This window comes from Dendrobates tinctorius, unplaced genomic scaffold (genome assembly GCF_039654945.1).
Source record: "Dendrobates tinctorius isolate UK_male_01 unplaced genomic scaffold, ASM3965494v1 ptg000083l, whole genome shotgun sequence".
NCBI classification, from domain to species: Eukaryota; Metazoa; Chordata; class Amphibia; order Anura; family Dendrobatidae; genus Dendrobates; species Dendrobates tinctorius.
This window is the reverse complement of record NW_027361751.1, coordinates 1,607,041-1,632,708: the sequence shown is the minus strand read 5'-3', so window position 1 is coordinate 1,632,708 and position 25,668 is coordinate 1,607,041. Positions and strand designations below refer to the sequence as shown.

Sequence of the window (25,668 nt, the reverse complement as noted above, 5' to 3'; positions counted from 1 at the left end):
ATAGGTAGGGGAGCTTGAACTGCGACCAAGGAATGGCCAGAGCGCTGGCGCCCACTGCGAGAGGATCTCGAGCCCTGGATACAAACTTTCCTGTTGAGGCGAGAATCTAGCAGGTCTACGTCCGGGGTTCCCCAACGACGGCAAAGCTGAAGAAATACCTCCGGACGTAGGGACCACTCTCCCGCCACTAGACCCTCGCGGCTGAGAAAATCGGCGGCCCAGTTGTCCATGCCAGGAATGTGCACCGCGGATATTGCCGGGACTGAAAGCTCTGCCCAATGAAGAATCTTGGGACACTTCTGCCAGGGCTGAGACACTCCGTGTCCCCCCTGGCGGTTGACATATGCCACCGCTGTGGTATTGTCTGTCTGAATCCGGATAGGCAGGCCCTTGAGAAGCCTCTCCCAGTGAACAAGAGACAGATAAATCGCTCGTATCTCGAGGACGTTGATCGGCAGAGCTGACTCCTGAATCGACCATCGACCCTGAACAGTGTGACTGCGGAACACTGCCCCCGGCCGAGGAGGCTGGCATCCGTTGTCACAATCTGCCAGTGAATGGGAAGGAATGGCCGTCCTAGGGAAATGAGAGGAGACATCAGCCACCAATTGAGGGACTGCTTGACCCGGTATGAAAGACGAAATGGGCGGTCCAGGGAAAGAACAGACCTGTTCCACCGAGACAGTATGGCGTGTTGGAGGGGTCTGGAGTGAAATTGGGCAAAGGGAACCGCCTCTGTCGCTGCCACCATCTTTCCCAGGACTTTCATGGTTGTCCGGAGAGATGGAAGTCGTAAGATATGCAGCGCTCGCACATCCCGCTGCAGGGAGCAAATCTTTTCTTGTGGGAGAAAACCTTCGATAGACGATTGCCGAACAATAGACCCAGAAACACAAGACGTTGTGTCGGAAAAAGGCAGGACTTCCTTTTGTTGATGAGCCACCCGAAATTGGACAGGGCGTCGGGGACGATGGTAAGACTTTGGCGAGCTTGATGAAAGGATGGAGCTTCGATCAGAATGTCGTCGAGGTACGGAAAAAGAACGAGACCTTTGATTCTCAACAAGGCCATCAACGCTGCCATGATCTTCGTAAATACTCTGGGTGCGGTAGCGAGATCGAACGGCAGTGCAACGAATTGGTAATGTTCCTGGCGAATCGCAGGAATTTCTGATGGCCGGAGAATATGGGAACATGTAGATGGGCATTTTGAATGTCTATTTAACACATGAACTCCTGCGTCTCTATGGAAGCGATTACCGACCAGAGACTCCATTCGGAAATGACGCAGTCGGACTGTCTTGTTGAGTAACTTGAGGTCCAAGATGGGGCGAACTGTACCGCCTTTTTTCGGTACCACAAACAGGTTTGAGTAAAACCCTGTGAACCGTTCTGACTCTGGGACGGGCACGATCACTCCAGAAGTGAGGAGAGAGGCGATGGACGCAAAGAACCCCGGAACTAAGGCAGGATCTTTTGGAGGTTGGGACTCGAAGAAAGAAACGATCCCGGGGACGAGAAATGAACTTTATCTTGTATCCTGATGATACCACCTCCCTGACCCAAGCGTCCTCTACTGAGGCAAGCCAGCCGTCTCTGAAGAAAAGACGTCGACCTCCCAATTGGGAAGGACTCTCGGGGGTTCGTTGATAGTCATGCTGATGTGGACTGTCCAGATCTGGATCCGGAGGTTCTGCCCTGGGAGGAGTGAGATCGCCTGGAGGGAGTGGGTCTGAAAGACGCCTTTTTTCTATCCTGGCGTACCTGCGTTTTCTGTTGGTTAGAGAAGTTGTCTGCCGTATTGAAACGGTGGAATGTCCGAAAGGGCCGAAACTGACGTTTTAGCGGAGGTCTGCGAGGCTTGGACTGAGGGAGGAGGGAACTCGTGCCTCCAGTGGCGTCCTTAATAATCTGATCCATCTGGGATCCGAAGAGACGCGCTCCCTGAAAAGGCAGATTGGTAAGAGACATCTGAATTCAAATCCGCCTGCCAAGCCTTGAGCCAAATTGTACGTCGGATTGCCACAACACTGCTTGACGCCTGAACTGCGCAAGACGCGACATCCAAGGAGGCAGAGAGCAGATAATCCCCTGCATGGGAGATCTGGTTGGCCAGTTCGGGCAATTGCTCTGGTTGGGCCTTACCTAGGATGCCCTCGCAGAGATCCTCTGCCCAAGTGGCTATGGCCTTCGCTACCCAAGAGGAAGCGAAGGCTGGGCTTAGCACCGCTGCAGCCGCTTCGTATGCTTTGCTAAGGATTCTATAATCCTATCATTCGAATCCTTTAGTGACGCCACACCTGAAATCGGGAGGACCGTGCTGTTAGACAGTCTGGACACGGGTGCGTCTACCGAGGGGGAAGCAGACCAGTTGTTGGTGAGCTCCTTGGCAAACGGGTACAGCACGCCGAGGCACTTCCCTCTTTGAAGGCGCCTGGTCGGATTTTCTCTTTCCCTGGTAAGGATCTTGCCAAACTCAGAGTGGGAGGCGAAGACCCTGGAAGGTGTTTCTGCCCGTCTGAACAAAACCTCCTGTTCTGAGGATTTCGCAGGGGAGTCTGAGATTTCGAAGGTGTGGTTAATCGCAGCAATGAGGTTCTGTACCGTAACCTTCATGTCCACGTCCAGCTCTAAGATCCCTTCGGATGACACATCCGAGAACGCTTCACCTGACTCGGGTCAGGAGGCACGGGAGGGCGACTGCTGGGAAGGACTATGTGGGGATGTGAGGCCAGGAGGGGATCCCGGCCGGTGATCCTGTCTGGGCCTTTGCGGCTTCTGCTGGCTGGCTCAGATGGAGCTTCATGTGACCTGCTGGACCCTGCAGAAGTGTCCAGGGGCCTTATCAAGGACGGCTACTATGGACTGAGACACCCTGGTGAGGCCTGCCACTGATTGTGAAAGAGACGAGGCCCAACCAGGAATGGGGGGTTCGCTTTCACGTGGCGCAATAGGTGGCTCCTGGACGGAGTCATGCTGAATGGGATGGCTGCAGTCCAGGCAGAGGGGTGGGGGCAGGCGGACGGCCACGCTCAGCCTTAGAGATAGGATAATGAAGGAGAAAAGAAGAAACCTGCGGAAATGCTGGAAGGTTGGGGGACAGAAGGCAGAGAAGGGTGTCAGTCTGCAGTTGCAGAGCTACTCATGATGCGGTGTCCCCAAAGGTGCTGATACACGGCTCGTCTGAAGATGCAGGGCCCCAGCAGAGGAGAACGTGGAATCCCTCTGTGTCCGGCTGACATGGTGATAAAATGGCGGCAGCCTGAGGGAACCAGGATAAACACGCGCCTTCAAACGAAGAAGATGGGCGGAGCTAGCTGCTGAGGCAAAGAGGGTACCGCCCGCTGCCCACCGCAGGTTCTGAGAGGCGGTCGGTGGTCCTAGAACGGGCGGGAGAGAAGCCCGCCTATGAGAGAGAGAGCGGGGGGGCGTGGCCGCGACGTCAGAGAAGGCCCGAAATGAAGCCGGGGACTAAATTAATGGCGACGGCCGCCTGTCAGCGCGGGGCGGCGCGGAGGTCTCGCAGCGTCGCCGCGGCCACCTCCCTACCTATCACCTGGATCCCCTGCGGAACGCCGAAGAAAGAAGGAGGTGGAAAAGCATAGAACAAGGCCCGCGCAACAGCCGGGGCCCGTACGAATGCGGCGGCCGCCGAGAGGCGCGGGCGGCGCAGAGACTCCACAGTACTCCCTCGGCGACCGCTCCCAAGAATCCTGAAACCGCCAGGGGGCCGCGTCTTGGACTGCATACTCACCTCCGTTTGCAATAAAGGTACCTGATATATCCCACGCTGTCTGCGTCTTTGTGGTATCCGCGCCTCATCCGACCAACAGGCTCTGGTAGGCGAGTGGGTGGGAGGCGGGGGGCGAGGACTCCCCTGATCGCTGGCACGCACCCGTGCTAAGCTGTGGTCCCGCCACTGAGAGCTATGAGGATACGGGGTGGCAGTACTCGCCGTACTCAGTCTCTTGTGGGAGTACAGTAGTGACCATTCACACTGTATCCCTCAGGAAACCTGAAAAGGAACGACGCACATCGAGGTAGATATGGGTCTAATGAAAGACCCGTGTCCACCTCCTACTGACACTAAGCTAAACTGAGGAATTTCCTGCCGGTCGGTGGGGTGTACACTGCGGAGGAGGAGCTAACCCTTTTTTTGTGCATAGTGTCAGCCTCCTAGTGGCAGCAGCGTACACCCATGGTCTCTGTGTCCCCCAATAAGGCGAACGAGAAATACCCTGTATCTCTATTATACATAATGATACTTTTATATTACTCCAATTTATTTGGTGAAGAAGGACTTACAATTACTAGATTACCACCATCTTGGTGATATTTTGTAATGTGTGATCGCTGGTCCTAGGGAACGTTCATGCAAAGCAAACAGTTACACTCTCCATACTCCGTAATATGTGCAAGGCCCTGTTCACATCACGTTAATGGCCTCCATTTGATGCATACGCTGAGCACAGCGTCTGCTATGTACCTGACAGAAAGCCACATGTCCCCCTCTACAGGTATACAGTGGACTGTCACCCATAGGGTCCCATTAACCAAGTGGCATGCATTTGTAACGTTTGCTTAGCAAACCAGCCCGAGAAGCCAAAAGGACATTGTTTTGGCCTCTGTCGGTTAAGTAAATAAATCATGCCTAGGATATGTTCACACCAAGCTGTTTTTTGTATACAAATGCAAGGCAGTTTTTTAAGAGAAAAAGTTCAGGAATCAATGATTTTTGACCAACGTTTCAGATTTGATGCATATATGTGCTCCCCCACACAACACTTTTTTGTTTTTCAGTCTTCTCACTTGACACGGAGATTCCATGAAGACTCTGCATCAGAGAAGTGACATGTCACTTTTTTGCTTTATTCGTGAGGTTTTCAAAACCTTGTCAGAAAAAAAAAAATCTCACCATATGAACTACAATGTGAATTTTTTTATTGAGGTCAATAAAGATTATTTATCGAGGTTTTTGGCGTGGATGTTGATGGGGATTTGTGTGAACCTAGACCTAACGCTCAAGTTGGGAGCTCTATCCCTATGTACCTGCTAAGCAGAGACCATTAGCGTAAGGCCGGGGTCACACTACCATACAGCACGGCCGAGTGCTGTGCCATAAAACACCGCGCAGCACTCGGCCCAGTGTTATTCCATGGGCAGCTCACATCTGTGATTATATTTTCTCATGCTGATTTGGCATGAGAGAATGATGGCAGTGAGACTTGGCTCACTCGCACCCATACAAGTCTATGGGTACAAGTAAAACATCGGACTGCACTCAGATGTCATCCCAGTGCAGTCAGATATGGTGAGTCAGGCAATGGAGGAGATGGAGAAATTACTTTGTCTGTCTGCTCCGAGGCTGTGCTGTGATTCTCTCATGTGAGAGGATGTGAGCACAGTGCACCGACACTCATAGCAGATGCCATACGCTAGTCTGTTTCCAGTCTGTGAACGCTGACTAAAAACATACCAGAGGAGAATGCATCAAATCAATGGTATCTGCATATGAAAAGCTCTGCTCGACACATTTATATCCATAGGCCATGAAATGTATTATTGTCTGCATCCATCACACCTCAGGGCTATATGTTTGATGCATTCAGCGGATTTTTTTTTTTTTCCATTACATTCACTGAGTAAGAAAAAAAAAACGTCTAGAAAAATTATGAAGAAAATGCCCTATTGTTTTCAAAAGTTTTTCTGAGAAAGTATTTTGTTCCCCCTAACCTGTGGTGAATTCCTTCCACAAGTCCAATCTTGAACCCCTTATCCCCAATAAAATGTATTTAAAAAAAATAAAAAAAATGTAATTAAAGGGGACATCCTATCAACAAGATACACAGACAGCCTCCACCAGTCAGCTGTTTTTCGCTATGGCGGCTGAAAGTAAACACATTGAAAGGAGCTGCTCCGTTCAGAGCGTAGCAGCCGCTGCCGACTACTGCAGCACATCTTCCATGCAAAGGAATAGGCGCTGTTCTGCCGTACCCAGCAGCGGCCGCTACACTTTGAATGGAGCGGTGCTCAGCAACTCTGGCCAAGGTGTTAACATCTGACCACTGCAAAAAAAAAAAAAAAAAACACAGCTGATCAGTGGAGGTGCCGGAACCCCACCCATCTGCTATGGATGATCTATCCTGCAGACAAGTCATGAAATGACTATGCCTGGACAACCCCTTTAAATAGGACCTCCTCAGTAATATAGAGCGACAGCCAAGATGACTGTCAGCAGCGGTCTTCCCACGATTCATTTTTACTGAGCTCAACCTGTCACCTCAGTCGTTGCAGTCGACAAGCCTGACACCAGTGCTCTCCGTGCAGAGTGCAGCATTGACAGCGGTCATCTCAGCTGCTGCACTCTACAAGGACAATGGTGGCAGCTAGTGGGATGCAGCGATTGCCCCTCAGATCAGTGGATTCTCAGCCCCAGCACCCCAGAGAGAATGCCACTGTGACCCCAGTGATGAATCCTGTATGTGGAGGAGGAATGCTTGTGCCCCAAACTTGTTACCTTTACCAAGGGCATCAATGAATCAAAGTACTAATAAAAAATAGATATATTTATATACACACAGAACCACCCTGAGATCTGTGACACTCCAGCTGCTGTGTGACTACAGCCCCTTGCAGACACCAAGCTGATGTAGCATGCTGGGAATTGTAGTCCCTCAGCCTGCACACAGGCTGGCCGCTGCACCGTGCCCTCTGCGGTCGGGGCTCCCGTTAGCCCGTGACCCTGGCCCAGTGACAGGCCTACCTGGTAAGCCGGGGAACTGGAGTCTGGCCTGGAGCCGACAGTAGCCACCTTGTCTCCGTGGTAGAGTCGCCGGAGAGCGCCCATAGAGCGGCCTCTCAGGAGAGCCCACCGGGGCCACATCGTGTGCAGCATGGACGGGACCGGCACAACGATACAGCCCAGTCCTGCGCTCCCTGACCGGGCAGACCTCAGCAGAGGACGCCACACCTCCCACGGATGCGTCTAGTTTGGAGTTGAATTCTTGCGGGGGGAGGAGTGATTTGTTGAAAACATGACGTCATCGAAAGGGGCGGGACCTCCGGAATGGGCGGGACCTCCTCAGTCCGGCGCGTGCGTGCAGCAGTGCTCACATTCTGGCGGGACAGGAGGTCTGTGTGCAGGATGCTGGTGTTGCGCCTGAGTTGTGCTGTGGAGAGGACTTCAGGACTCCGAGATTCCTGCACTGAGCTGTGTGCAGCAGCGTGTGCTCTGGGAAGACTCTGCTGAGGAGCTGTGTTCAGCGGTTTACTGTGAGGACTGATAAATTATCAGTGATAATGATCCCAGGCTCGTCTGCACTGAGGTGGGAAGACCATGTGAATAAATGTTATTGAGGCATCCAGGGTGATGTGTGAGGGGGCATGGGGTACGCAGAGGTGGGGAGACAATGAGAATAAATGTTATTGAGGCATCCAGGGTGATGTGTGAGGGGGCATGGGGTACGCAGAGGTGGGGAGACAATGAGAATAAATGTTATTGAGGCATCCAGGGTGATGTGTGAGGGTTGCGTCTAGTTTGGAGTTGACTTTTTGTGGTTCTTAAAAAATCAACTCCGTTCTAGCTGATTCACTAGTGAGTCGTCTAGATCGGAGTTGATTTTTTGAGGCCTCATTTTATCAACTCCACTCTAGACGGCTCACTACTGAAGTGACTAGATCGGAGTGGATATTTTGTGGTTCTCACTCCAGCCACTCCACTCTAGACGGTTCACTGGTGAGATGACTAGATTGGAGTTGAATTTTTGAGGCCTCTCTGTAGTCACATGTTTTTGAGGACCTCATTTTATCAACTCCGCTGTAGCTGACTCACTGGTGAGGTGACTAGATCGGAGTGGATTTTTGGATGATCTCTCTGCAGCTTCTCCATTCTAGACAGTTCAGGTTCTACAGTGATGTTCCTCAAAAAATCCACTCCAGTGTCCAGAATGGAGCTGATTCCAGGATCCTCATAGACTGCAATGGAGTGGAATTGGAATGTACACGTACATTATTTATATCAGCTTTATAATTGTAATGATTTAATGATTTTAGTTTTTTGGTACTTGCTCAAACGGTTATATTTATTATGTATTTCCAAAGGGCAAAATTTTTTTTATCATGATTAAATCAAACTTGCATTTTATTATGGCTTTTTGTAATATAAATAATTACACATAGCGCTGATAGTTCAGTTTTGCCTGAAGTTTACTTTTACTGTATTTCCACCAGTACTGGCCGCAGCTCCGACATTGGAATAGTGAGCGGAGCCTCAAGGGGAAAAACATAGAGTGCGTCAACAGAGTCCTCATTACTTACAACATTGGATCGGAGTGGATTTTTTGAGGACCTCATTTTAGCAACTCCATTCTAGCTGATTAATTAGTGAGCCGTCTAGATCGGAGTGGGTTTTTTGAGGTTCTCCTTGTAGCCTCCATTCTGTACAGTTTGCTGCTGAGGTGACTGGAATCAAGTTTTTCAAAGAGTGAGCGGGGCTTTGCAGGGAGAAACAGAACAGAGTGCAGCAACACAGTCCTCATAATTAACAACATTAGGTCGGAGTGGATTTTTTGAGCACCTCATTTCAGCAACTCCATTCTAGCTAATTCATTAGTGAGCCGTCTACATCGGAGCAGGTATTTTGAGGACCTCCCTGTAGCCTCCATTCTGTACAGTTTGGTGCTGAGGTGACAGGAATTGAGGTTTTTAAAGAGTAGTTGTAGCCTCAAGGGGAAAAACATAAGAGTGCGGCCGACAGTCCTCATAATTTACAACATTGGATCGGAGTGGATTTTTTGAGAACCTCATTTTAGCAACTCCATTCTAGCTGATTCACCATTGAGCCGTCAAGATCGGAGTGGTTTTTTTGAGGATCTCCTTGTAGCCTCCAATCTGTAAAGTTATATATTATTGTAGATATAGACTGTACGGGCTCCTGTCAGGTGTATATTATTGTAGATATAGACTGTACGGGCTCCTGTCAGGTATATATTATTGTAGATATAGACTGTACGGGCTCCTGTCAGGTATATATTATTGTAGATATAGACTGTACGGGCTCCTGTCAGGTATATATTATTGTAGATGCAGACTGTATGGGCTCCTGTCAGGTATATATTATTGTAGATATAGACTGTACGGGCTCTTGTCAGGTATATATTATTGTAGATATAGACTGTATGGGCTCCTGTCAGGTATATATTATTGTAGATATAGACTGTATGGGCTCCTGTCAGGTATATATTATTGTAGATAGACTGTATGGGCTCCTGTCAGGTATATATTATTGTAGATATAGACTGTATGGGCTCCTGTCAGGTATATATTATTGTAGATATAGACTGTATGGGCTCCTGTCAGGTATATATTATTGTAGATAGACTGTATGGGCTCCTGTCAGGTGTATATTATTGTAGATATAGACTGTATGGGCTCCTGTCAGGTATATATTATTGTAGATAGACTGTATGGGCTCCTGTCAGGTATATATTATTGTAGATAGACTGTATGGGCTCCTGTCAGGTGTATATTATTGTAGATATAGACTGTACGGGCTCCTGTCAGGTATATATTATTGTAGATATAGACTGTACGGGCTCCTGTCAGGTATATATTATTGTAGATGCAGACTGTACGGGCTCCTGTCAGGTATATATTATTGTAGATATAGACTGTACGGGCTCTTGTCAGGTATATATTATTGTAGATATAGACTGTATGGGCTCTTGTCAGGTATATATTATTGTAGATATAGACTGTATGGGCTCCTGTCAGGTATATATTATTGTAGATATAGACTGTATGGGCTCCTGTCAGGTATATATTATTGTAGATACAGACTGTACGGGCTCCTGTCAGGTATATATTATTGTAGATATAGACTGTACGGGCTCCTGTCAGGTATATATTATTGTAGATATAGACTGTACGGGCTCCTGTCAGGTATATATTATTGTAGATATAGACTGTATGGGCTCCTGTCAGGTATATATTATTGTAGATATAGACTGTACGGGCTCCTGTCAGGTATATATTATTGTAGATATAGACTGTATGGGCTCCTGTCAGGTATATATTATTGTAGATACAGACTGTATGGGCTCCTGTCAGGTATATATTACTGTAGATATAGACTGTACTGGCTCCTGTCAGGTATATATTATTGTAGATATAGACTGTACGGGCTCCTGTCAGGTATATATTATTGTAGATTCAGACTGTACGTCCTCCTGTCAGGTATATATTACTGTAGATATAGACTGTACAGGCTCCTGTCAGGTGTATATACAGACTGTATGGGCTACTGTCAGGTATATATTAGTGATGATATCAGAATGTATGGGCTCTCCTGGTAGGTATATTGTAGTGATAACATCGGAATGGAGTATATAGAGAGATACTGTAGAAAAAACTCTGCATCACCATTAAAAAATGGAAATAATCTAAAAACTTTATTCAAGCTATATTAAAATCAATAAAAATAGCGCCCCCAGGTAACAGCTTTATCAGTGATCCACAGCCCACACTGAAAAAAGATTGCAACCTGTGTTAACAGTGAGCTGTATTGCAGGTTGTGAGTTCAGAAGCAGATGACATAGGTACACAGAGATACATTGCTATGTACAATGTATCTCTATGTTTCTATATTGTACAGCTGAAGAACATAGAAGTTTTTTTCTTATAAAATAAAAAATACAACTGATAAAATGTAAATTTCTATAACCTTTTCATCCCACCAGCATTTTTTCACTTTAATGATCAGACCACTGCTGTGGAAGTTCACCACTGTTCCTTGTTTTGTCCATTTGTGAATAATGGCTCTCACTGTGGTTCGCTAGAGTCCCAAAGCTTTATTAATGGCTTTATAACCTTTTCCAGACTGATAGATTTGAATTACTTTGCTTCTCATTTGTTCATGAATTTCTTCGGATCACAGCATGATGTCTAGCTTTAGAGGATCTTTTTGTCTAATTCACTTTGTCAGACAGGTCCTATTTAAGTGATTTTTTTTTTATGGAAAACAGGTGTGGCAGTAATCAGGCCTGGGTGTGGCTAGGGAAACTGAACTCCGCTTTTCAAAGATGTGACAAACCACAATTAAAACAAAGTAGGGAGCAATCACTATTTTTTCCCCATTAATAATAAAGACCTTCCTTTACAAATTGAATTTTGTTTACTTGTGATAACCTTGTCAAATATTTTAATTTGCTTGTTGCTCTGAAACATTTAAGTATGACAAACATGCAAAAGAGTAAAAAATCAGTAGGGGGGCAAAAACTTTTTCACATCACGGTGCAGTACAGGGTCACACAGATCTTTATGAAGTACTAGAAATAGGCCCGTTACTATTGCATCGGAAGTGCGGTGAAATGAACATCTGGCGGGCGGCTCAGTCAATGAGCGGTGCCACACGGCTTTGGCGGGGGAATTGGATCCCCCGCCCCGCCGGCTGAGCCAATGAGCGGTGCCATGCAGGATTTGAATGCATGCATGGTCCCCTCACCCCCCTATCCTGGTATGCATGGTCCCCTCACCCCCCAGTCCTGATAGGCATGGTCCCCTCACCCCCCTATCCTTGTATGTATGGTCCCCTAACCCTTATTAAACTGCACACATAAAAAAACATTTGTACTTACCTTTCTTCTCTGTGATCCAGCGCTGTCACGTTCTGCCGGAGGAGTGTGGCGCCGAAGTACATGCATGCCCATTACCGCGCTGTCCAGCGCCATATTGCTGAAGGCACACTGCAAATGTGTCCAGTAAAATGGCGTCGGATAGCACTATGCGCATGCGCTATTCCAACACCGCACTCCTGCCCCAGTCTCCGGTGAGAAGAGAAGTGCAGCAGCAACACTCCTCCCAGTCAGGTAAGTATGTAATCCCGCACCCCGCCGGCTGAGCCATTGAGCAGTGCCACGCAGGATTTAAATCTCCCAAGCCTCAGCCGGCTCAGACAATGAGCAGAGCCACGCGGCTTGGCGTGGATTCAAATCCTGCACGGCAACACTCATTGGCTCAGCCAACGGGGGATTTAAATCCCACTCCGCTCATTGAATCCCGGCCGCCATATCGGAATACCCATAACTTGGGTGTTCCAATATGGCGGTGCCGTTTTTGTCACAGCTTCTGGCCGCGGTGGATTGTGGGATAGCGACACAATCGCCGGAAGCTGTGACAGAGCCAATTGGCAATTATATATTAGATGTACTCACCACATCCCCTGTATAAACAGTAAGTATACCCCACAGGTAGTGACTTACAATACAATGACCAACTTTCTGCTCTGCTCTCTGTGGCACTTCGAGGCATGGCAGGCATAATGTAGGAATGTCCTCACCTGTGGTCTGAGACACGGCAGGTACATTCTAGAAATGTGATCACGTGTAGTCTGATGCGCGAGCACAATCTCCACTGGGTGCAGAATTATTAGGCAAATAAGCATTTTGATCACATCATCCTTTTTATGCATGTTGTCCTACTCCAAGCTGTATAGGCTTGAAAGCCAACTGCCAATTATGTAAGTCAGTTGACTTGCATCTCTGTAATGAGGAGGGGTGTGGTGTAATGACATCAACACCCTGTATAAGGTGTGCTTAATTATTAGGCAACTTCCTTTCCTTTGGCAAAATGGGTCCGAAGAAAGATTTGACGGACTCTGAAAAGTCAAAAATTGTGGAATGTCTTGCAGAGGGATGCAGCAGTCTTGAAATTGCCAAACTTTTGAAGCGTGATCATCGAACAATCAAGCGTTTCATGGCAAATATCCAACAGGGTCGCAAGAAGTGTGTTGATAAAAAAGGCGCAAAATAACTGCCCATGAATTGAGGAAAATCAAGCGTGAAGCTGCCAAGATGCCATTTGCCACCAGTTTTGCCATATTTCAGAACTGCAACGTTACTGGAGTATCAAAAAGCTCATGGTGTGCCATAACCAGGGACATGGCCAAGCTAAGGAAGGCTGAAAAACGACCACCTTTCAACAAGAAACATAATATATAACATCAAGACTGGGCCAAGAAATATCTTAAGACTGATTTTTCTAAGGTTTTAGGCTACTTTCACACTTGCGTTTTTTTGCGCTGCACACCGTGCGCAGTGCAAATGCACATAAAAAACGCATCATGCGCTTGTGTGCGTTTTTTTAAAAAAAAAAAAGCATGCTTTTTTTCCTCTTCGCCACGACAGCACCCACTGAGAGAGGGGATCCGCCCCCCGGAACAGGAAACCTACAGAGAGATAAATGGGGCGGTCCCCCTCGCTCCCTCAGTTTGGTTTCCTGTTCCTGGAAAGGAACCCGCAGAAGAGGATTCCTGGTCTGGTAGCCGCCTGCATGCAGAATATGAGCAGCAGGGGCCCCAGGACTGGAGGCAGCGTCGGGCGGAGATGTGTATTCCCCCCCCCCAGAGCTGGTGTAATGCAGGTGAGGCCGGAGGCAACAGTGGTGCCAAGGCTCACTGGGGGACATGGCGATACCCCCCCCCCCCCTGAGGAGGCAGGCGCATTGCAAACACCATTTGGGCATACTGGGCCGCGCCCCCCCCCGAAAGGCAGAAGGGCTCGAGCGTGTGTGCTGAGCAGCGCCACCGGGAGTCATACCTGCGGCAGGGGTTAAGGTGAGGAGGACCCCGTGCGTTGATGGCGGGGCGCAGGTGGGCATCGCCGGCCGCATCACTAATCGCTGTGACCGAGCGTTCCCCAGGAGAGGCAACCCGGAAGTGGTAGGAGGACTTCTGGGGTCAGGACAGAAGGCAGAGACCGCGGGACAACGCCCGCACATGCGCAGTAGGAGAAAAAAAAAAATGGTGGACGAAAAAAAAGAAGAGGAGCAGCTATAGCAAAGGCTTTAAAAGGAAGCCACAGACACAGCGCTAGTGCGCAGTCATGTCGTCCTTAGATGACCCAGCTTCGCTCCCATTAGGTCAGCCAGTGGAATCCCCACATGGCAGTAGACAGAGCAGTGCTACAAGGAGAAGCAGTAGCACCAGAAAAAGTGGCAGCTCCAGGAAGGAATCTAGTGGACCTTCCAGGCAAGATGAGCCTTTAGAGAAAAAAAGCAAAGAAAAGAAGTCGTCCCATGCCTCGCCTCAGCCTGGGTCGCGGACACCGCAGCCGGTAGTTGCTGACGAAACTCACGGGTGAGTGTTTTTTGGTCAGGATAAATAATTGATGGCCTTCTCTTTCTGGTCCATACCCCTTTAGGCTAAAAGAACAGAGAAGGCGAAACATAGAAAGTGTGCCTTATGTTCGCAGCCCCTCCCGGACGGCCACCCTAAGAGATTATGCCAATCGTGTATTGAGGAGGCCTTACAGGAGGAATCCTCACGAAAGAAGGAGGATATCCGGGCAATGATAAGAGAGGAGCTACGGGCCTTGGGCGGTTCCAGTAGTCTGGGGGGTCACTCCTCCGTGAGAGAAATATGTTCGCCAAGAGGAGGAGTCTCGCTGGCGTCAAAGTCGCCGTCAAGAACCGGGGAACTAGATTCCGATAAGTCCCAGGAATACCTTTCCTCAGAGGACGAGGACCAGACGTGTTTCCCCATGGACAGTGTCAGTAATTTAGTGAAGTCTGTCCGAAATACCATGGGGTTGCCAGAGAGTAAGGACCCCAAGACCCCTCAGGACATAATGTTTGCGGGTATTTCCCGTAGAAAGGTCCGGGCATTCCCAGTGGTCCCAGCTGTAAAAGAGCTAGTTAAAAGGGAGTGGGAGAAACAAGGTCAGAGAACCTTCCTCCCCTTAACGTCAAAGCGTAAGTATCCCTTTGACGATGAGGAGTTAACAGCCTGGTCGAGAGCCCCCAAGGTGGATGCGACAGTGGCCTCTACCTCTCGTAGATCCTCCTTGCCGGTAGAGGATTCGGGAACTTTGGCTGATTCTTTGGATCGTAAAACCGATACATTCCTTAAAAGATCTTGGGAAGCATGTACGGCAGCCTTTAAGCCCGCAATAGCAGCCACGTGCACGGCAAGATCAATGTTGGTGTGGCTGAATGACTTAAAGGACAATATTAAGAATGGAGTAGCTAGGAATAGACTCCTTTCCTCTATGCCCCTCATTAAGGGAGCAGCGGCCTTCCTCTCCGACTCCTCCGCGGACTCTCTCCGGTTATCAGCTAGAGCGGCAGGACTGACCAATGCAGGCAGGCGGGCCTTATGGTTGAAGGGGTGGAAAGGAGACACACACAAAGACTAGACTGTGTGCTATACCCTGCCAGGGTAAGTACCTGTTTGGCACGGAACTGGATGAGATTTTGACAAAAGCGGGGGAGAGGAAGAAGGGTTTTCCTAACCCGTAAGTTCCGTTTAACAGGAGGGCCTACAGGAAGCCGCCGTTCGGTAAAAAGAAGGACTTTAGACCCCAGGACCGCTGGGGAAATAAGGACCCCAAGCAAAGGGGCAACCTATTCGGGAAACGTCCCTTCAGGGGAGACAGATCCCGATAAAACCATTACACCGGTAGGTGGCAGGCTATTAAAATTCAGCCGCCAATGGGAGAAGGTGACATCAAACCCATGGGCAATAAATATTGTGTCATCAGGCCTAAAATTAGAATTTGTTCGGCATCCACCGAACTCCTTCCTATTGACTTCTATGAAGTCCCGAACACAGCAGGAAGCACTGGAGATGGAGATTGCAGTACTGCTAACTAGAGTTGAGCGACTTTGGTCGGATCGGGTTTCGTGAAACCCGAATGAAACAAAATAAGTTTCAGATGAAACTCATCCGACTAGAGCAAAACAAAGTCGGAGTTTCGTCCGAAACCCCGACCCCAATGCAAGTCAATGGGAAATAAAAGTCGGACGAAACTCCGACTTTTTTTGCTCTAGTCGGACGAGTTTCATCTGAAACTTATTTTGTTTCATTCGGGTTTCACGAAACCCGATCCGACCAAAGTCGCTCAACTCTACTGCTAACTAAACAGGTCCTAGTAGAGGTCCCAGGGGACGAAATAGGAATGGGCTTTTATTCTCCTCTATTTTTAGTCCCAAAACCGGATGGCTCTTTTAGGACCATAATAAATTTAAGAAAGCTTAATACCTTCTTAAAGCTGAGGTCGTTTAAAATGGAGTCGATAAAGTCTGCAATAAAGCTTTTGTTCCCCAGGTGTTATATGGCAGTCTTGGACCTAAAGGACGCCTATTACCATCTCCCCATATATCGTGGGCACCAGAGGTTTCTGCGGGTAGCAGTCTGGTTCAAAGGTCGGATTCAGCATTTCCAGTTTGCGGCAATGCCATTCGGACTATCCATGGCTCCTCGGGTATTTACAAAATTGATGCTGGAGGTGATGTCGTATGTAAGGCTGAATGACACCCTAGTTATCCCTTACTTAGACGACCTTCTCATAGTAGGAAACTCTGTTTCACAGTGCGAAGCCAGAATAGCTAAGATTATCTCATCCCTATGAACACTAGGCTGGCTAATTAACTGGGAGAAGTCCAGGCTAGAACCAGTAACCTGTCAGAGGTTTCTAGGCCTGCAACTAGACTCCGTAACTGAGGAGTGTTTTCTGCCACACGCCAAAGTGATAGCCATAATCGATAAGATACGGAATACTGCAGAAAGACCTGTAATATCATTGAGACAGGGTATGTCCTTGCTGGGGTCGCTAATATCGTGCATTCCAGCGGTGCAATGGGCCCAGTTCCACTCCAGAGAACTACAGTGGGCTATTCTGCAGGAAACAGACTGCAGGGGCGGTTGGAGGGGAGGATGTCCCTATCGCCCGAGGTGGTTGAATCCCTAAAATGGTGGTTAGATCCTTCCAATTTATCGAAGGGAGTGCAATGGTGGGTGACTCCCTCCAAAATACTCACCACGGATGCCAGCCCCTTAGGTTGGGGGGCCCATCTAGAGGAGCACATGGTACAAGGCTGGTGGCGTAATGATGAAATAGAGACCTCCTCTAATGTAAAGGAGCTAACAGCGATTTTTTTTTTTTTTTATGCGATATCTCATTTTCTCCCGCAGTTAAGGGGCGCCCACGTAAAAATCCAGACAGACAATACCACCGCAGTGGCCTCTATAAACCGGCAAGGAGGCACGCGGTCAGTGCCGCTGATGTCTATCGCGGGAAAGATCCTGGAAATGGCCGAGGTCCATCTTCTCTCCTTGTCAGCACTCTATATAAGAGGAGTAGACAACTCCCGAGCAGACTCTCTGTCGCCAAGCCCTATATCAGGGCGAGTGGGTCCTCAGCAGGCACGTCTTCGAAATGATAGCGTCAGAATGGGGCAGACCAGAGATAGACCTATTCGCGACCAGAGCCAACTGGCGCGTAAAAAGGTTTGCTTCACTCTACAGGTCGGACAACCCAGACATTCTACATGCCCTCCAAGCACCCTGGACATTCCAGCTAGCCTATGCCTTCCCTCCAATGGTTCTACTACCAACAGTAGTCAGGAAGATAAGACAGGAGAGGGCGAGGGTCATCTTGATAGCCCCTTTTTGGCCAAAAAGACCGTGGTTTTCATGGCTGAGAGCCATGTCAGTAACCGACCCGTGGATCCTGCCGCTGCACCAGAATCTTCTCTCGCAGGGACCCTGCTACCATCCACAGGCCAAAGCCCTGCACCTAGCGGCCTGGAATTTGAAAGGGAGCTACTGAGGCAGAAAGGTTTCTCAAAGAACCTAATCAATACCCTGCTGCAAAGTAGAAAGGAGTCCACAACAAAAATATATGCTAAAGTGTGGAAAAAGTTTCTGGCCTTTCACCCAGCAAAACTAGCCGGTGAAGTACCCATTACGGCCATTCTAGAATTTCTGCAAAGAGGCTGAGAATTAAGGCTCTCGGTAAGCACTCTAAAGGTCCACGTGTCAGCTCTAGGAGACCTATTTAACTATAACGTGGCAGCAAATAGATGGGTGACCCGTTTCATCTCAGCTTGTCAACGCTCAGAACCGGTGCATATTCCTCAGCTACCAGCATGGAACCTTACTCTAGTTTTGGATGCTTTCACTCAGGCACCATTTGAGCCTATAAGCTCAGCATCAGTGAAGTGCCTCTCTTTAAAAACTGCTACGCTAGTAGCCTTAGTATCGGCTAGAAGAGTGAGTGATCTTCACGCTCTATCAGACCCTCCGTTCCTGTCAATAACACGAGACAGTCTGATTTTAAAGACAGACCCGTCCTACCTTCCAAAACGGGCAACTAAATTCCATAGATCTCAGGAGATATACCTACCTTCCTTCCATGAGAACCCGTCAACACAAGACGAGGTAAAATATCACACTTTAGATGTGAAAAGAGCAGTGCTAGCCTACCTAGATAGGACCAGTCCCTGGAGGCAGAGTAGGTCTCTTTTTGTCTCCTTCCAGGGTAGCAGGAAGGGGTCTGCAGTTACATCAGGCACGATATCCAGATGGATTAGAGATGCTATCACAATGGCATATTTGGCAAAAGGAGAAGACCCTCCACTGGGGATTAAGGCGCACTCTACTAGAGCCATATCATCCTCCTGGGCCGAGAGAGCGAACGTCCCAATTGAACAAATATGTAAGGCTGCAACCTGGTCTTCTCCGTCTACCTTTTATAGTCACTATAGACTAGATTTGTCCTCTACCGAGGATCTAACTTTTGGTAGATCAGTCCTTAACACGGTGTGCCCTCCCAAGTGATTATCTCTGGAAATCTCTCAGTGGGTGCTGTCGTGGCGAAGAGGAAAAACCGGATTACTTACCGGTAATACTCTTTTGTAGAGTCCACGACAGCACCCGCTCACTTCCCTCCCGTAAAGATTTTCTTTCACATATGGGTCTCCTTGGTGGTGGACATTATGAGTTAAGTTAGATATGTGATTAAACTTAATAAGCATAAAACTACATAGGGGTAAGATAGATGAATCGCCCAAACAAATTGACTAAAACATGTATGGCGGTTCCTCCGTTGTTCTCGGTAACACAAACTGAGGGAGCGAGGGGGACCGCCCCATTTATCTCTCTGTAGGTTTCCTGTTCCGGGGGCGGATCCCCTCTCTCAGTGGGTGCTGTCGTGGACTCTACAAAAGAGTATTACCGGTAAGTAATCCGGTTTTGCACATACGTGCGCATTACCATGCTCACGTATGCGCACCCATAGACTATAATGGGTGTTTGGCTGTAAAAAAACGCATTGCGTGCGCATGCTTTTTTTGGGGCAAGTCGGACGCACAAGAAATGCAACAGGATGCATTTTGTGCACCCGAGCGCACACTACAAAAAGTATGGGCATACAAACGCATGTGTATGCGCACCTATGTAAAAGATAGGGAAAAACGCATGCTTTTTTGCGCTAAAAAACAGCGCAAAAAAATGCAAGTGTGAAACCAGCCTTATGGACTGATGAAATGAGTGACTTGATTGGCCAGATGGATGGGCAAAAGGCTGGATCAGTAAAGCGCAGAGAGCTCCACTCCGACTCAGACGCCAGCAAGGTGGAGGTGGGGTACTGGTATGGGCTGGTATAATCAAAGATGAACTTGTGGGACCTTTTCAGGTTGAGGATGGAGAGAAGCTCAACTCCCAGACCTACTGGCAGTTTCTGGAAGACACATTCTTCAAGCAGTGGTACAGGAAGAAGTCAGTATCGTTCAAGAAAAACATGATTTTCATGCAGGACAATGCTCCATCACATGCATCCAAATACTCCACACCGTGGCTGGCCAGTAAAGGTCTAAAAGAAGAAAAAATGACATGGCCCCCTTGTTCACCTGATCTGAACCCCATAGAGAACCTGTGGTCCCTCATAAAATGTGAGATCTACAGGGAGGGAAAACAGTACACCTCTCGGATCAGTGTCTGGGAGGCTGTGGTAGCTGCGGCACGCAATGTTGATTGTAAACCGATCAAGCAACTGACAGAATCTATGGATGGAAGTAAGGCGAGTGTCATCGTAAAGAAAGGTGGCTATATTGGTCACTGATTTTTTTTTGCCTAATAATTCTGCACACGGTGTAGTAACGTCCTTATGTGTGGTCTAAGACACGGCAGGTACAATCTAGTAATGTCATCATGTGTGGTCTGATGCACGGCGAGCACAATTTTGTGACGCAACAGCGATCTCGCTGTGTGTGGCATGCATCAGCGACCGCTCACCCCCAACGGGTATCGCTGATTGTGCAGGAATGTCCTGGGCCATTTTTTTGATCGTTGGACTCCCGCTGGCCAGCACGCATCGCGTGTGGCAGCGGGAGACCAACGATCAGCGAGCTCCCAGCGCTGTAAGCAGACGCTGGGAGCTGGTATCCAGGGTAACTAAGCGCGCGCGGTCTAAAAACGTCAGCTATCAGCCATCCTAGAAATGGCGCATCTTCTAGACGCGCCAGTTCTGGCACTTGGCCTCTCTCTTCCCACTTGCCCTGTAGCGGTGGCAATTGGAGTTCAAATTTGTGGAGTTGATGTCACCTTTTTATATTGTCAAGTAACATAAAGCCCACAGGATAGTAATGGAGAGGCGTCTATCAGACACCTATCCATTACTAACCCCAACGTTACATGGTAAATAAAGACACAGCCAGAACAAAGTCCTTTATTTGAAATTACAGACTCCTTCATTGAATCTAAATTTACCATACTTGCTGAAGTCTAATCCTGACGCCCTCGTCTCCTGCAACAAAAATAAATTAAGCCAACATATACTCCCTGTCCGCCGTAGTCCATTACCGAGTGTCCCAGGGCAATTTTACGTGTAGAACAGGAGTTGATCATCTCCGATGCTCTCACTTACGCACCGCTGCTTGAGATCTTTCTCACACAGCGGTGCCGCAAGTGAGAGCACCAGAGCTGATGAACTCCAGTGAACTCTCATTGCAGCGCAGTGATACACACTGCAGGAGCGATTACCTCCTGTCAGTGTATCGTCAGAGGCCGGGTACAGCAGTCACATCTCCTGATGTGACTTTTCTACACGTGAGATCGCCATAGGAAACTCCGTATTAAATGGACTACGGCAGACAGGGAGTATATGTTGGTTTATTATTTTTGATTGTTTGCAGGAGACATGGGCATCGGGATTAGGTGTTTGGTGAGTATTCATTTTGTATGTGAACATGTATGTAATTATGTAAATGTTTATTTTTTTTTACAATTGAACACAGGGGCCAGTAGATGGGACTACTCTCCCATCACCGCCTCACGCGGTCTGTTATATGCGACAGCAGACATAACCGGATGGGAGTAGTAGTCCCATCAGACGCAGCCTAAGTACAATCACTATGGGCTGTTCGCATGGATACACACTCCATGCACCCACCCTCCACCCCCCCCACACACACTCCACCCACCCCCCACACACACTCACTCCCTCTCCACACACCCTCCACATGCACCCACACTCCACCCAACCACTCTCCACCCACCCTCCACACAGACTCCACCCACCCACACCTCCTCCTGACATCATTTCCTTAACAGCGACATTTGGAGGTAGCAATAAACTTCTTCATTCCTGTTATGCCACATTGCATTAATTCCTGAAAGCTATTTTCAATACGTTGCGGGGTGCGCTTTTTAAAATGGTATCCCTTTGGAGGGTTCCAATATGTATGACCCTAAAAGTCACTCCGAAACTGAATAGTTCACTATAAAAATAAATTTTGTAAATTTCCTTGAAAAAATGAAAACTTGCTGCTACATTTTTAAACCTTCTAAAACATGAACAAAATAAAACAACTTTTTACAAATGGTAATGTAAAGCTGAGGGAAATGTTAATTACTAATGCTTTTGTGTGGTATGACCATCTGGATTAAAGGGATAATCATTCAAAATTTTTTTTTGTTTGTTTTTTTTTCAAAATAAAGCAAAACATATCATCCAAAGTTTACCATTATCATAAAGTATAATGTCACGAAAAATGAGTATTAGACCTACCGGTAATTCGGTTTCTAGGAGTCCATCCTGACAGCACCATAGACGTCATCCTCCTCCTTGCAGGGACAGGAAAGCACACGAGAGGTTAAAAGGTCCCACTCCACCCCCTTTTCCTCAGTGGTTTGACAAGTACCACCACATGGATAGATGCAAGTGACAATTTTTATTAACCAAGTCATATTACAGCATATGACATAGTATACATAGGGGGGAACTAACCGTGGTGTCAGGATGGACTCCTGGAAACCCAATTACCGGTAGGTCTAATACCATGATGTCCCCTGACAGCACCATGGAGAATACCAAAGAAACCTCCTCAGAGTGAGATTACTGCCTGGACAACTTTTCTCCCAAAAGCCATCTGCTGGCCGGATAACACGTCTAGTTTGTAGTGCCTGCAGAACGTGTTTACCCTGGCCCAAGTCGCGGCCCTGCAGATCTGCTCTAGAGATGCTCCTGCTCGTTTAGCCCAAGACGCTGAAACGGCCCTGTTAGAATGGGCCTATATCCCAACTGGGCAGTCTACCCCTTCTGATGTATAGGATTTAGAAATTACAATGGCAATCCACCTTGCAATGGATGCTTTGGAAGCTCTTTTGTCCCTGTTTTTACCCCCAAACAGAATAAACAAGTTAGGGTTCTTTCTCCATCTACAAGTGGCCTATAGGTAGGTAGTCAATTACTGCCCAGCTAATGTCCAGAGAGTGCAAAGCCTGCTCTTTTTCGTTTGAGGGGTTCTCGCAAAAAGGGGTAACACGATTTCCTGATTCCGATTCTGGCCGGATGCTACCTTGGGTATAAAAGCTTTAATACTATGTGGTCCTCCCGAATCTGTAGATATGGGTCTCTAGTGGACAGGGCCTGAATCTCCCCCACTCTCTTAGCTGTGGTAATGGCCACCAGGATTGCAGTCTTCCAAGTGCTGACTGAAATAGGCATGTCTCCCTCCAGAGCATAGGGTTCTTTACAAAGATCTCTGAGGACCAGGTTTAGGTTCCAGGGAGGGGTTAACTGCTTGATAGTAGGGCGCAGTCTCTGGATAGCTCTTACAAATCTAACTACCCATGGGTGAGGAGCAAGGGGGTAGTCCATGTAGGTACTCAGTGCCGAAATCTGGACCTTAAGGGTGCTACGTCTAAGACCCATATTAAACCCTGCCTGGAGAAAATCCATGACCCGAGAGATATCAGGGACCCCTGCTACGACGTCGGACCTGCCACCTTCCAGACAGACAACCTCTTCCAGATCTTGTAGTAGATAGCCAAGGTTACCGGTTTCCTGCTGGCCTGGATAGTGGATATGATTTGATCCGATAAGACCCGGGCCTTCAAGATGTCCCGCTCAGGGTCCATGCTGCGAATCTCAGAAGTTCCTGTGAGGCCGGATGGATCGGGACCTGGTAATAAGCACTCTTCAGGTCGAGAGTGCACATCACCGAATCCGTGTCTATGAGATGGACCGTCGACCTTATAGACTCCATTCTGAACCTCTTGTATCTGGCCCATAGAATAAATGGTTTCAAGTTTATGATTGTGCGTGCTTCCCCTGAAGGCTTCATGATTGAAAATAGGGAGGAGTAGTGGCCCTTGCCTATCTCTGATGGGGAGACCAGAGCTATGACTTCTGAGCTGATTAGCTCCTGAAGGTCCGCAAGCATCGCAGAGTCTGCTGCTATGGTAGTAGGTGTGATGTATCTCTGGGGCGGGGAAGAGGTAATCTCTATTCTGTAGCCCTCTGCTATGGTCCTTAGGACCCATTTGTTTTTGGTGACCTGTCTCCAATTTTCTGCAGAGACTGAGCCTGACCCCGATACAGATGGCGTCATTGCCTTCTAGATCCAAAAAGGGAACTCTTGTCCCTCTTGCTCTGGTTATAGGAACTTCCATAGGTTCCTCTGCTGGATCTTCCCCGATTTCTATAGTCTGGTTGTTTGCGAGGGGGCGCCCTTCTCCAAAAGGGCTGAAATCTTTTGGGTCTGTCTTCGGGCAACCCTTTTTTGCTATTGGATGCGAACTCAAAGATGTCGTCTAGAGCCTGCTCGAATACTCTGGACCCTGGTGGATTTCATAAGGGGTAGAGAGGCTATTATCTCTGCCCTTGGGGTCTTGTTGGCTAAATGTACCTCCAATTGTCCCATCCACAGGAGCATGGACCTGGATACAGAGTTGGCCGCTATGTTTGTTCTCATCAGGGCCGCTGAAGCTTCCCAAGCCCATCTCAGAAGAATGTCCGCCTTCCGGTCTATGGAGTCTCTCAGGCTTGACGAGTGCTCAAATGGAATAAACGTCTTTTTTGCGACCTTAGCCACTGGTACGTCAATCCTAGGAATTTCTTCCCACGTTTTGATGTCATCTAGTCTCAGGACATCACTAGTCTACATTCCACCTCCTTCCATTCCTGTATTATCTTTGTCCGAATATGGTCACTTATTGGGAACACCGTCTGCTTCTGGGATGTAAGGCCCCCAAACATTAAGTCCTGTCTGGACTACGACTGAGGGACCTCTTCTATTTGCATGGTATTACTCACAGCCTCTACCAGTTCTTCGGTATCCTCGACTGAGAATAGGTACTTCCTGCCATTTTCCTGGTTTTCTAGCGAGAGCTCGCCCTCCTCCTGGTCTGAGCCATGCATGTCTGATCCTTCATGTGAGCCTAGTTCAAATTCTTTTTGCTCTGATTCCCACCTAGGCCTCTTATGACTTGGGCCTGGACTGGGGAGTTGCTGTTGTGTGATAGTGGACAGGGAGGCCTGCACCTCTTCACAGATCAGGGTCCTCATTTCAGACAGGAGGGACAGCTGTTCCTCCCTTACAACTCTGGAAGAACAGGGGCCACAGAGGGTTTTGCTGTAAGTATCCGGCAACTTCACATGGCATATAGTCCATCGTTTGGATTTCGCCGAGGCCTTGCCTGTCTTTTTAGCCGTGGGTAGGGGTGCCTTTAACCTAGATGACACAAGAATGGGGATAGTCAGGACTAGGAGCTGAGGTCCAAGTGCTTGGAACTGAGTGTCAGGGGTACGAGTTCTGCGCTATGCGCACTTACCCCTGCGTCCTCACTCCTGTCCTCCATGTTACCGCACTCCTTCTCGGGCATCAGGGAGCCTGTCAGCTGCTTGTCTCCCAGCGCAGTGCCTGCATTCGTCGACCTCGAACGCACACTGCCCTTATCCCCGTGTGAGGTGTCGCCAGAGGCTGACATCCTCTAGTCCCCCGGGGTTGCTTCCGTGTTCCACGCTTGGAACACACGCTGGCTTTGGGCGCTGACATCACCGGAAGTGTGATGCTCTCCCCGCACTGCAGACTTTCGTCGGCTGCTTCCGTGTTCCACGATATGGAACGCACGCTGGCTCCGGGCGCCAACATCATCGGAAGTGTGACGCTCGCCCTGCTCTGCAGTCTGTTGGCGGCTGCTTCCACGTTCCACGATGTGGAACGCATACTCCCAGACACCCCTGACCTCCGATCTCTGGACCTGCTGGCCCGAGAAGATAGCGCCTGAGCAGAGAGCCTCCCATCGGTTGGAGCAGCTCTACCCAGGAGCCCATCCGCTCACTGGTCTCCGGGACAGAGGGACTCCTCACCTGGGAGTTTCGGCCCTGGGCCATTTGACAGGGGGAAGGATATTGGACCAGCCACACGATTCCCCCTGAGCCCTCCGGCAAGCTGCGCAACGCTGCTCTCATGTATCCCTCCATGCAGGGATAGGAAAAACAGAGGAAAAGGGGGTGGAGTGGGACCTTTTCATCTCTCGTGTGCTTTCCTGTCCCTGCAAGGAGGAGGACGTCCATGGTGCGGTCAGGGGACGTCCTGGAAAAAATCTCAA

General features: G+C 48.6%; 1 protein-coding gene and 1 long non-coding RNA gene across 2 annotated transcripts in view; one reads left to right on the top strand and one right to left on the bottom strand.

Moving 5' to 3' along the window:
* Positions 1-7,005, bottom strand: part of MCCC2 (methylcrotonyl-CoA carboxylase subunit 2) — a 170,613-nt gene extending 163,608 nt beyond the window's left edge. The window contains exon 1 of the mRNA XM_073584048.1: positions 6,763-7,005. Within this exon, the coding sequence (XP_073440149.1) occupies positions 6,763-6,894 (132 nt within the window). The 5' untranslated portion in view covers positions 6,895-7,005. The remainder of the gene's footprint in view (positions 1-6,762) is intronic.
* A 107-nt stretch (positions 7,006-7,112) lies between these two features.
* Positions 7,113-25,668, top strand: part of LOC141097081 (uncharacterized) — a 72,215-nt gene continuing 53,659 nt past the window's right edge. Inside the window, exon 1 of the long non-coding RNA XR_012233847.1 lies at positions 7,113-7,324. This is a non-coding gene — a long non-coding RNA (uncharacterized lncRNA). The remainder of the gene's footprint in view (positions 7,325-25,668) is intronic.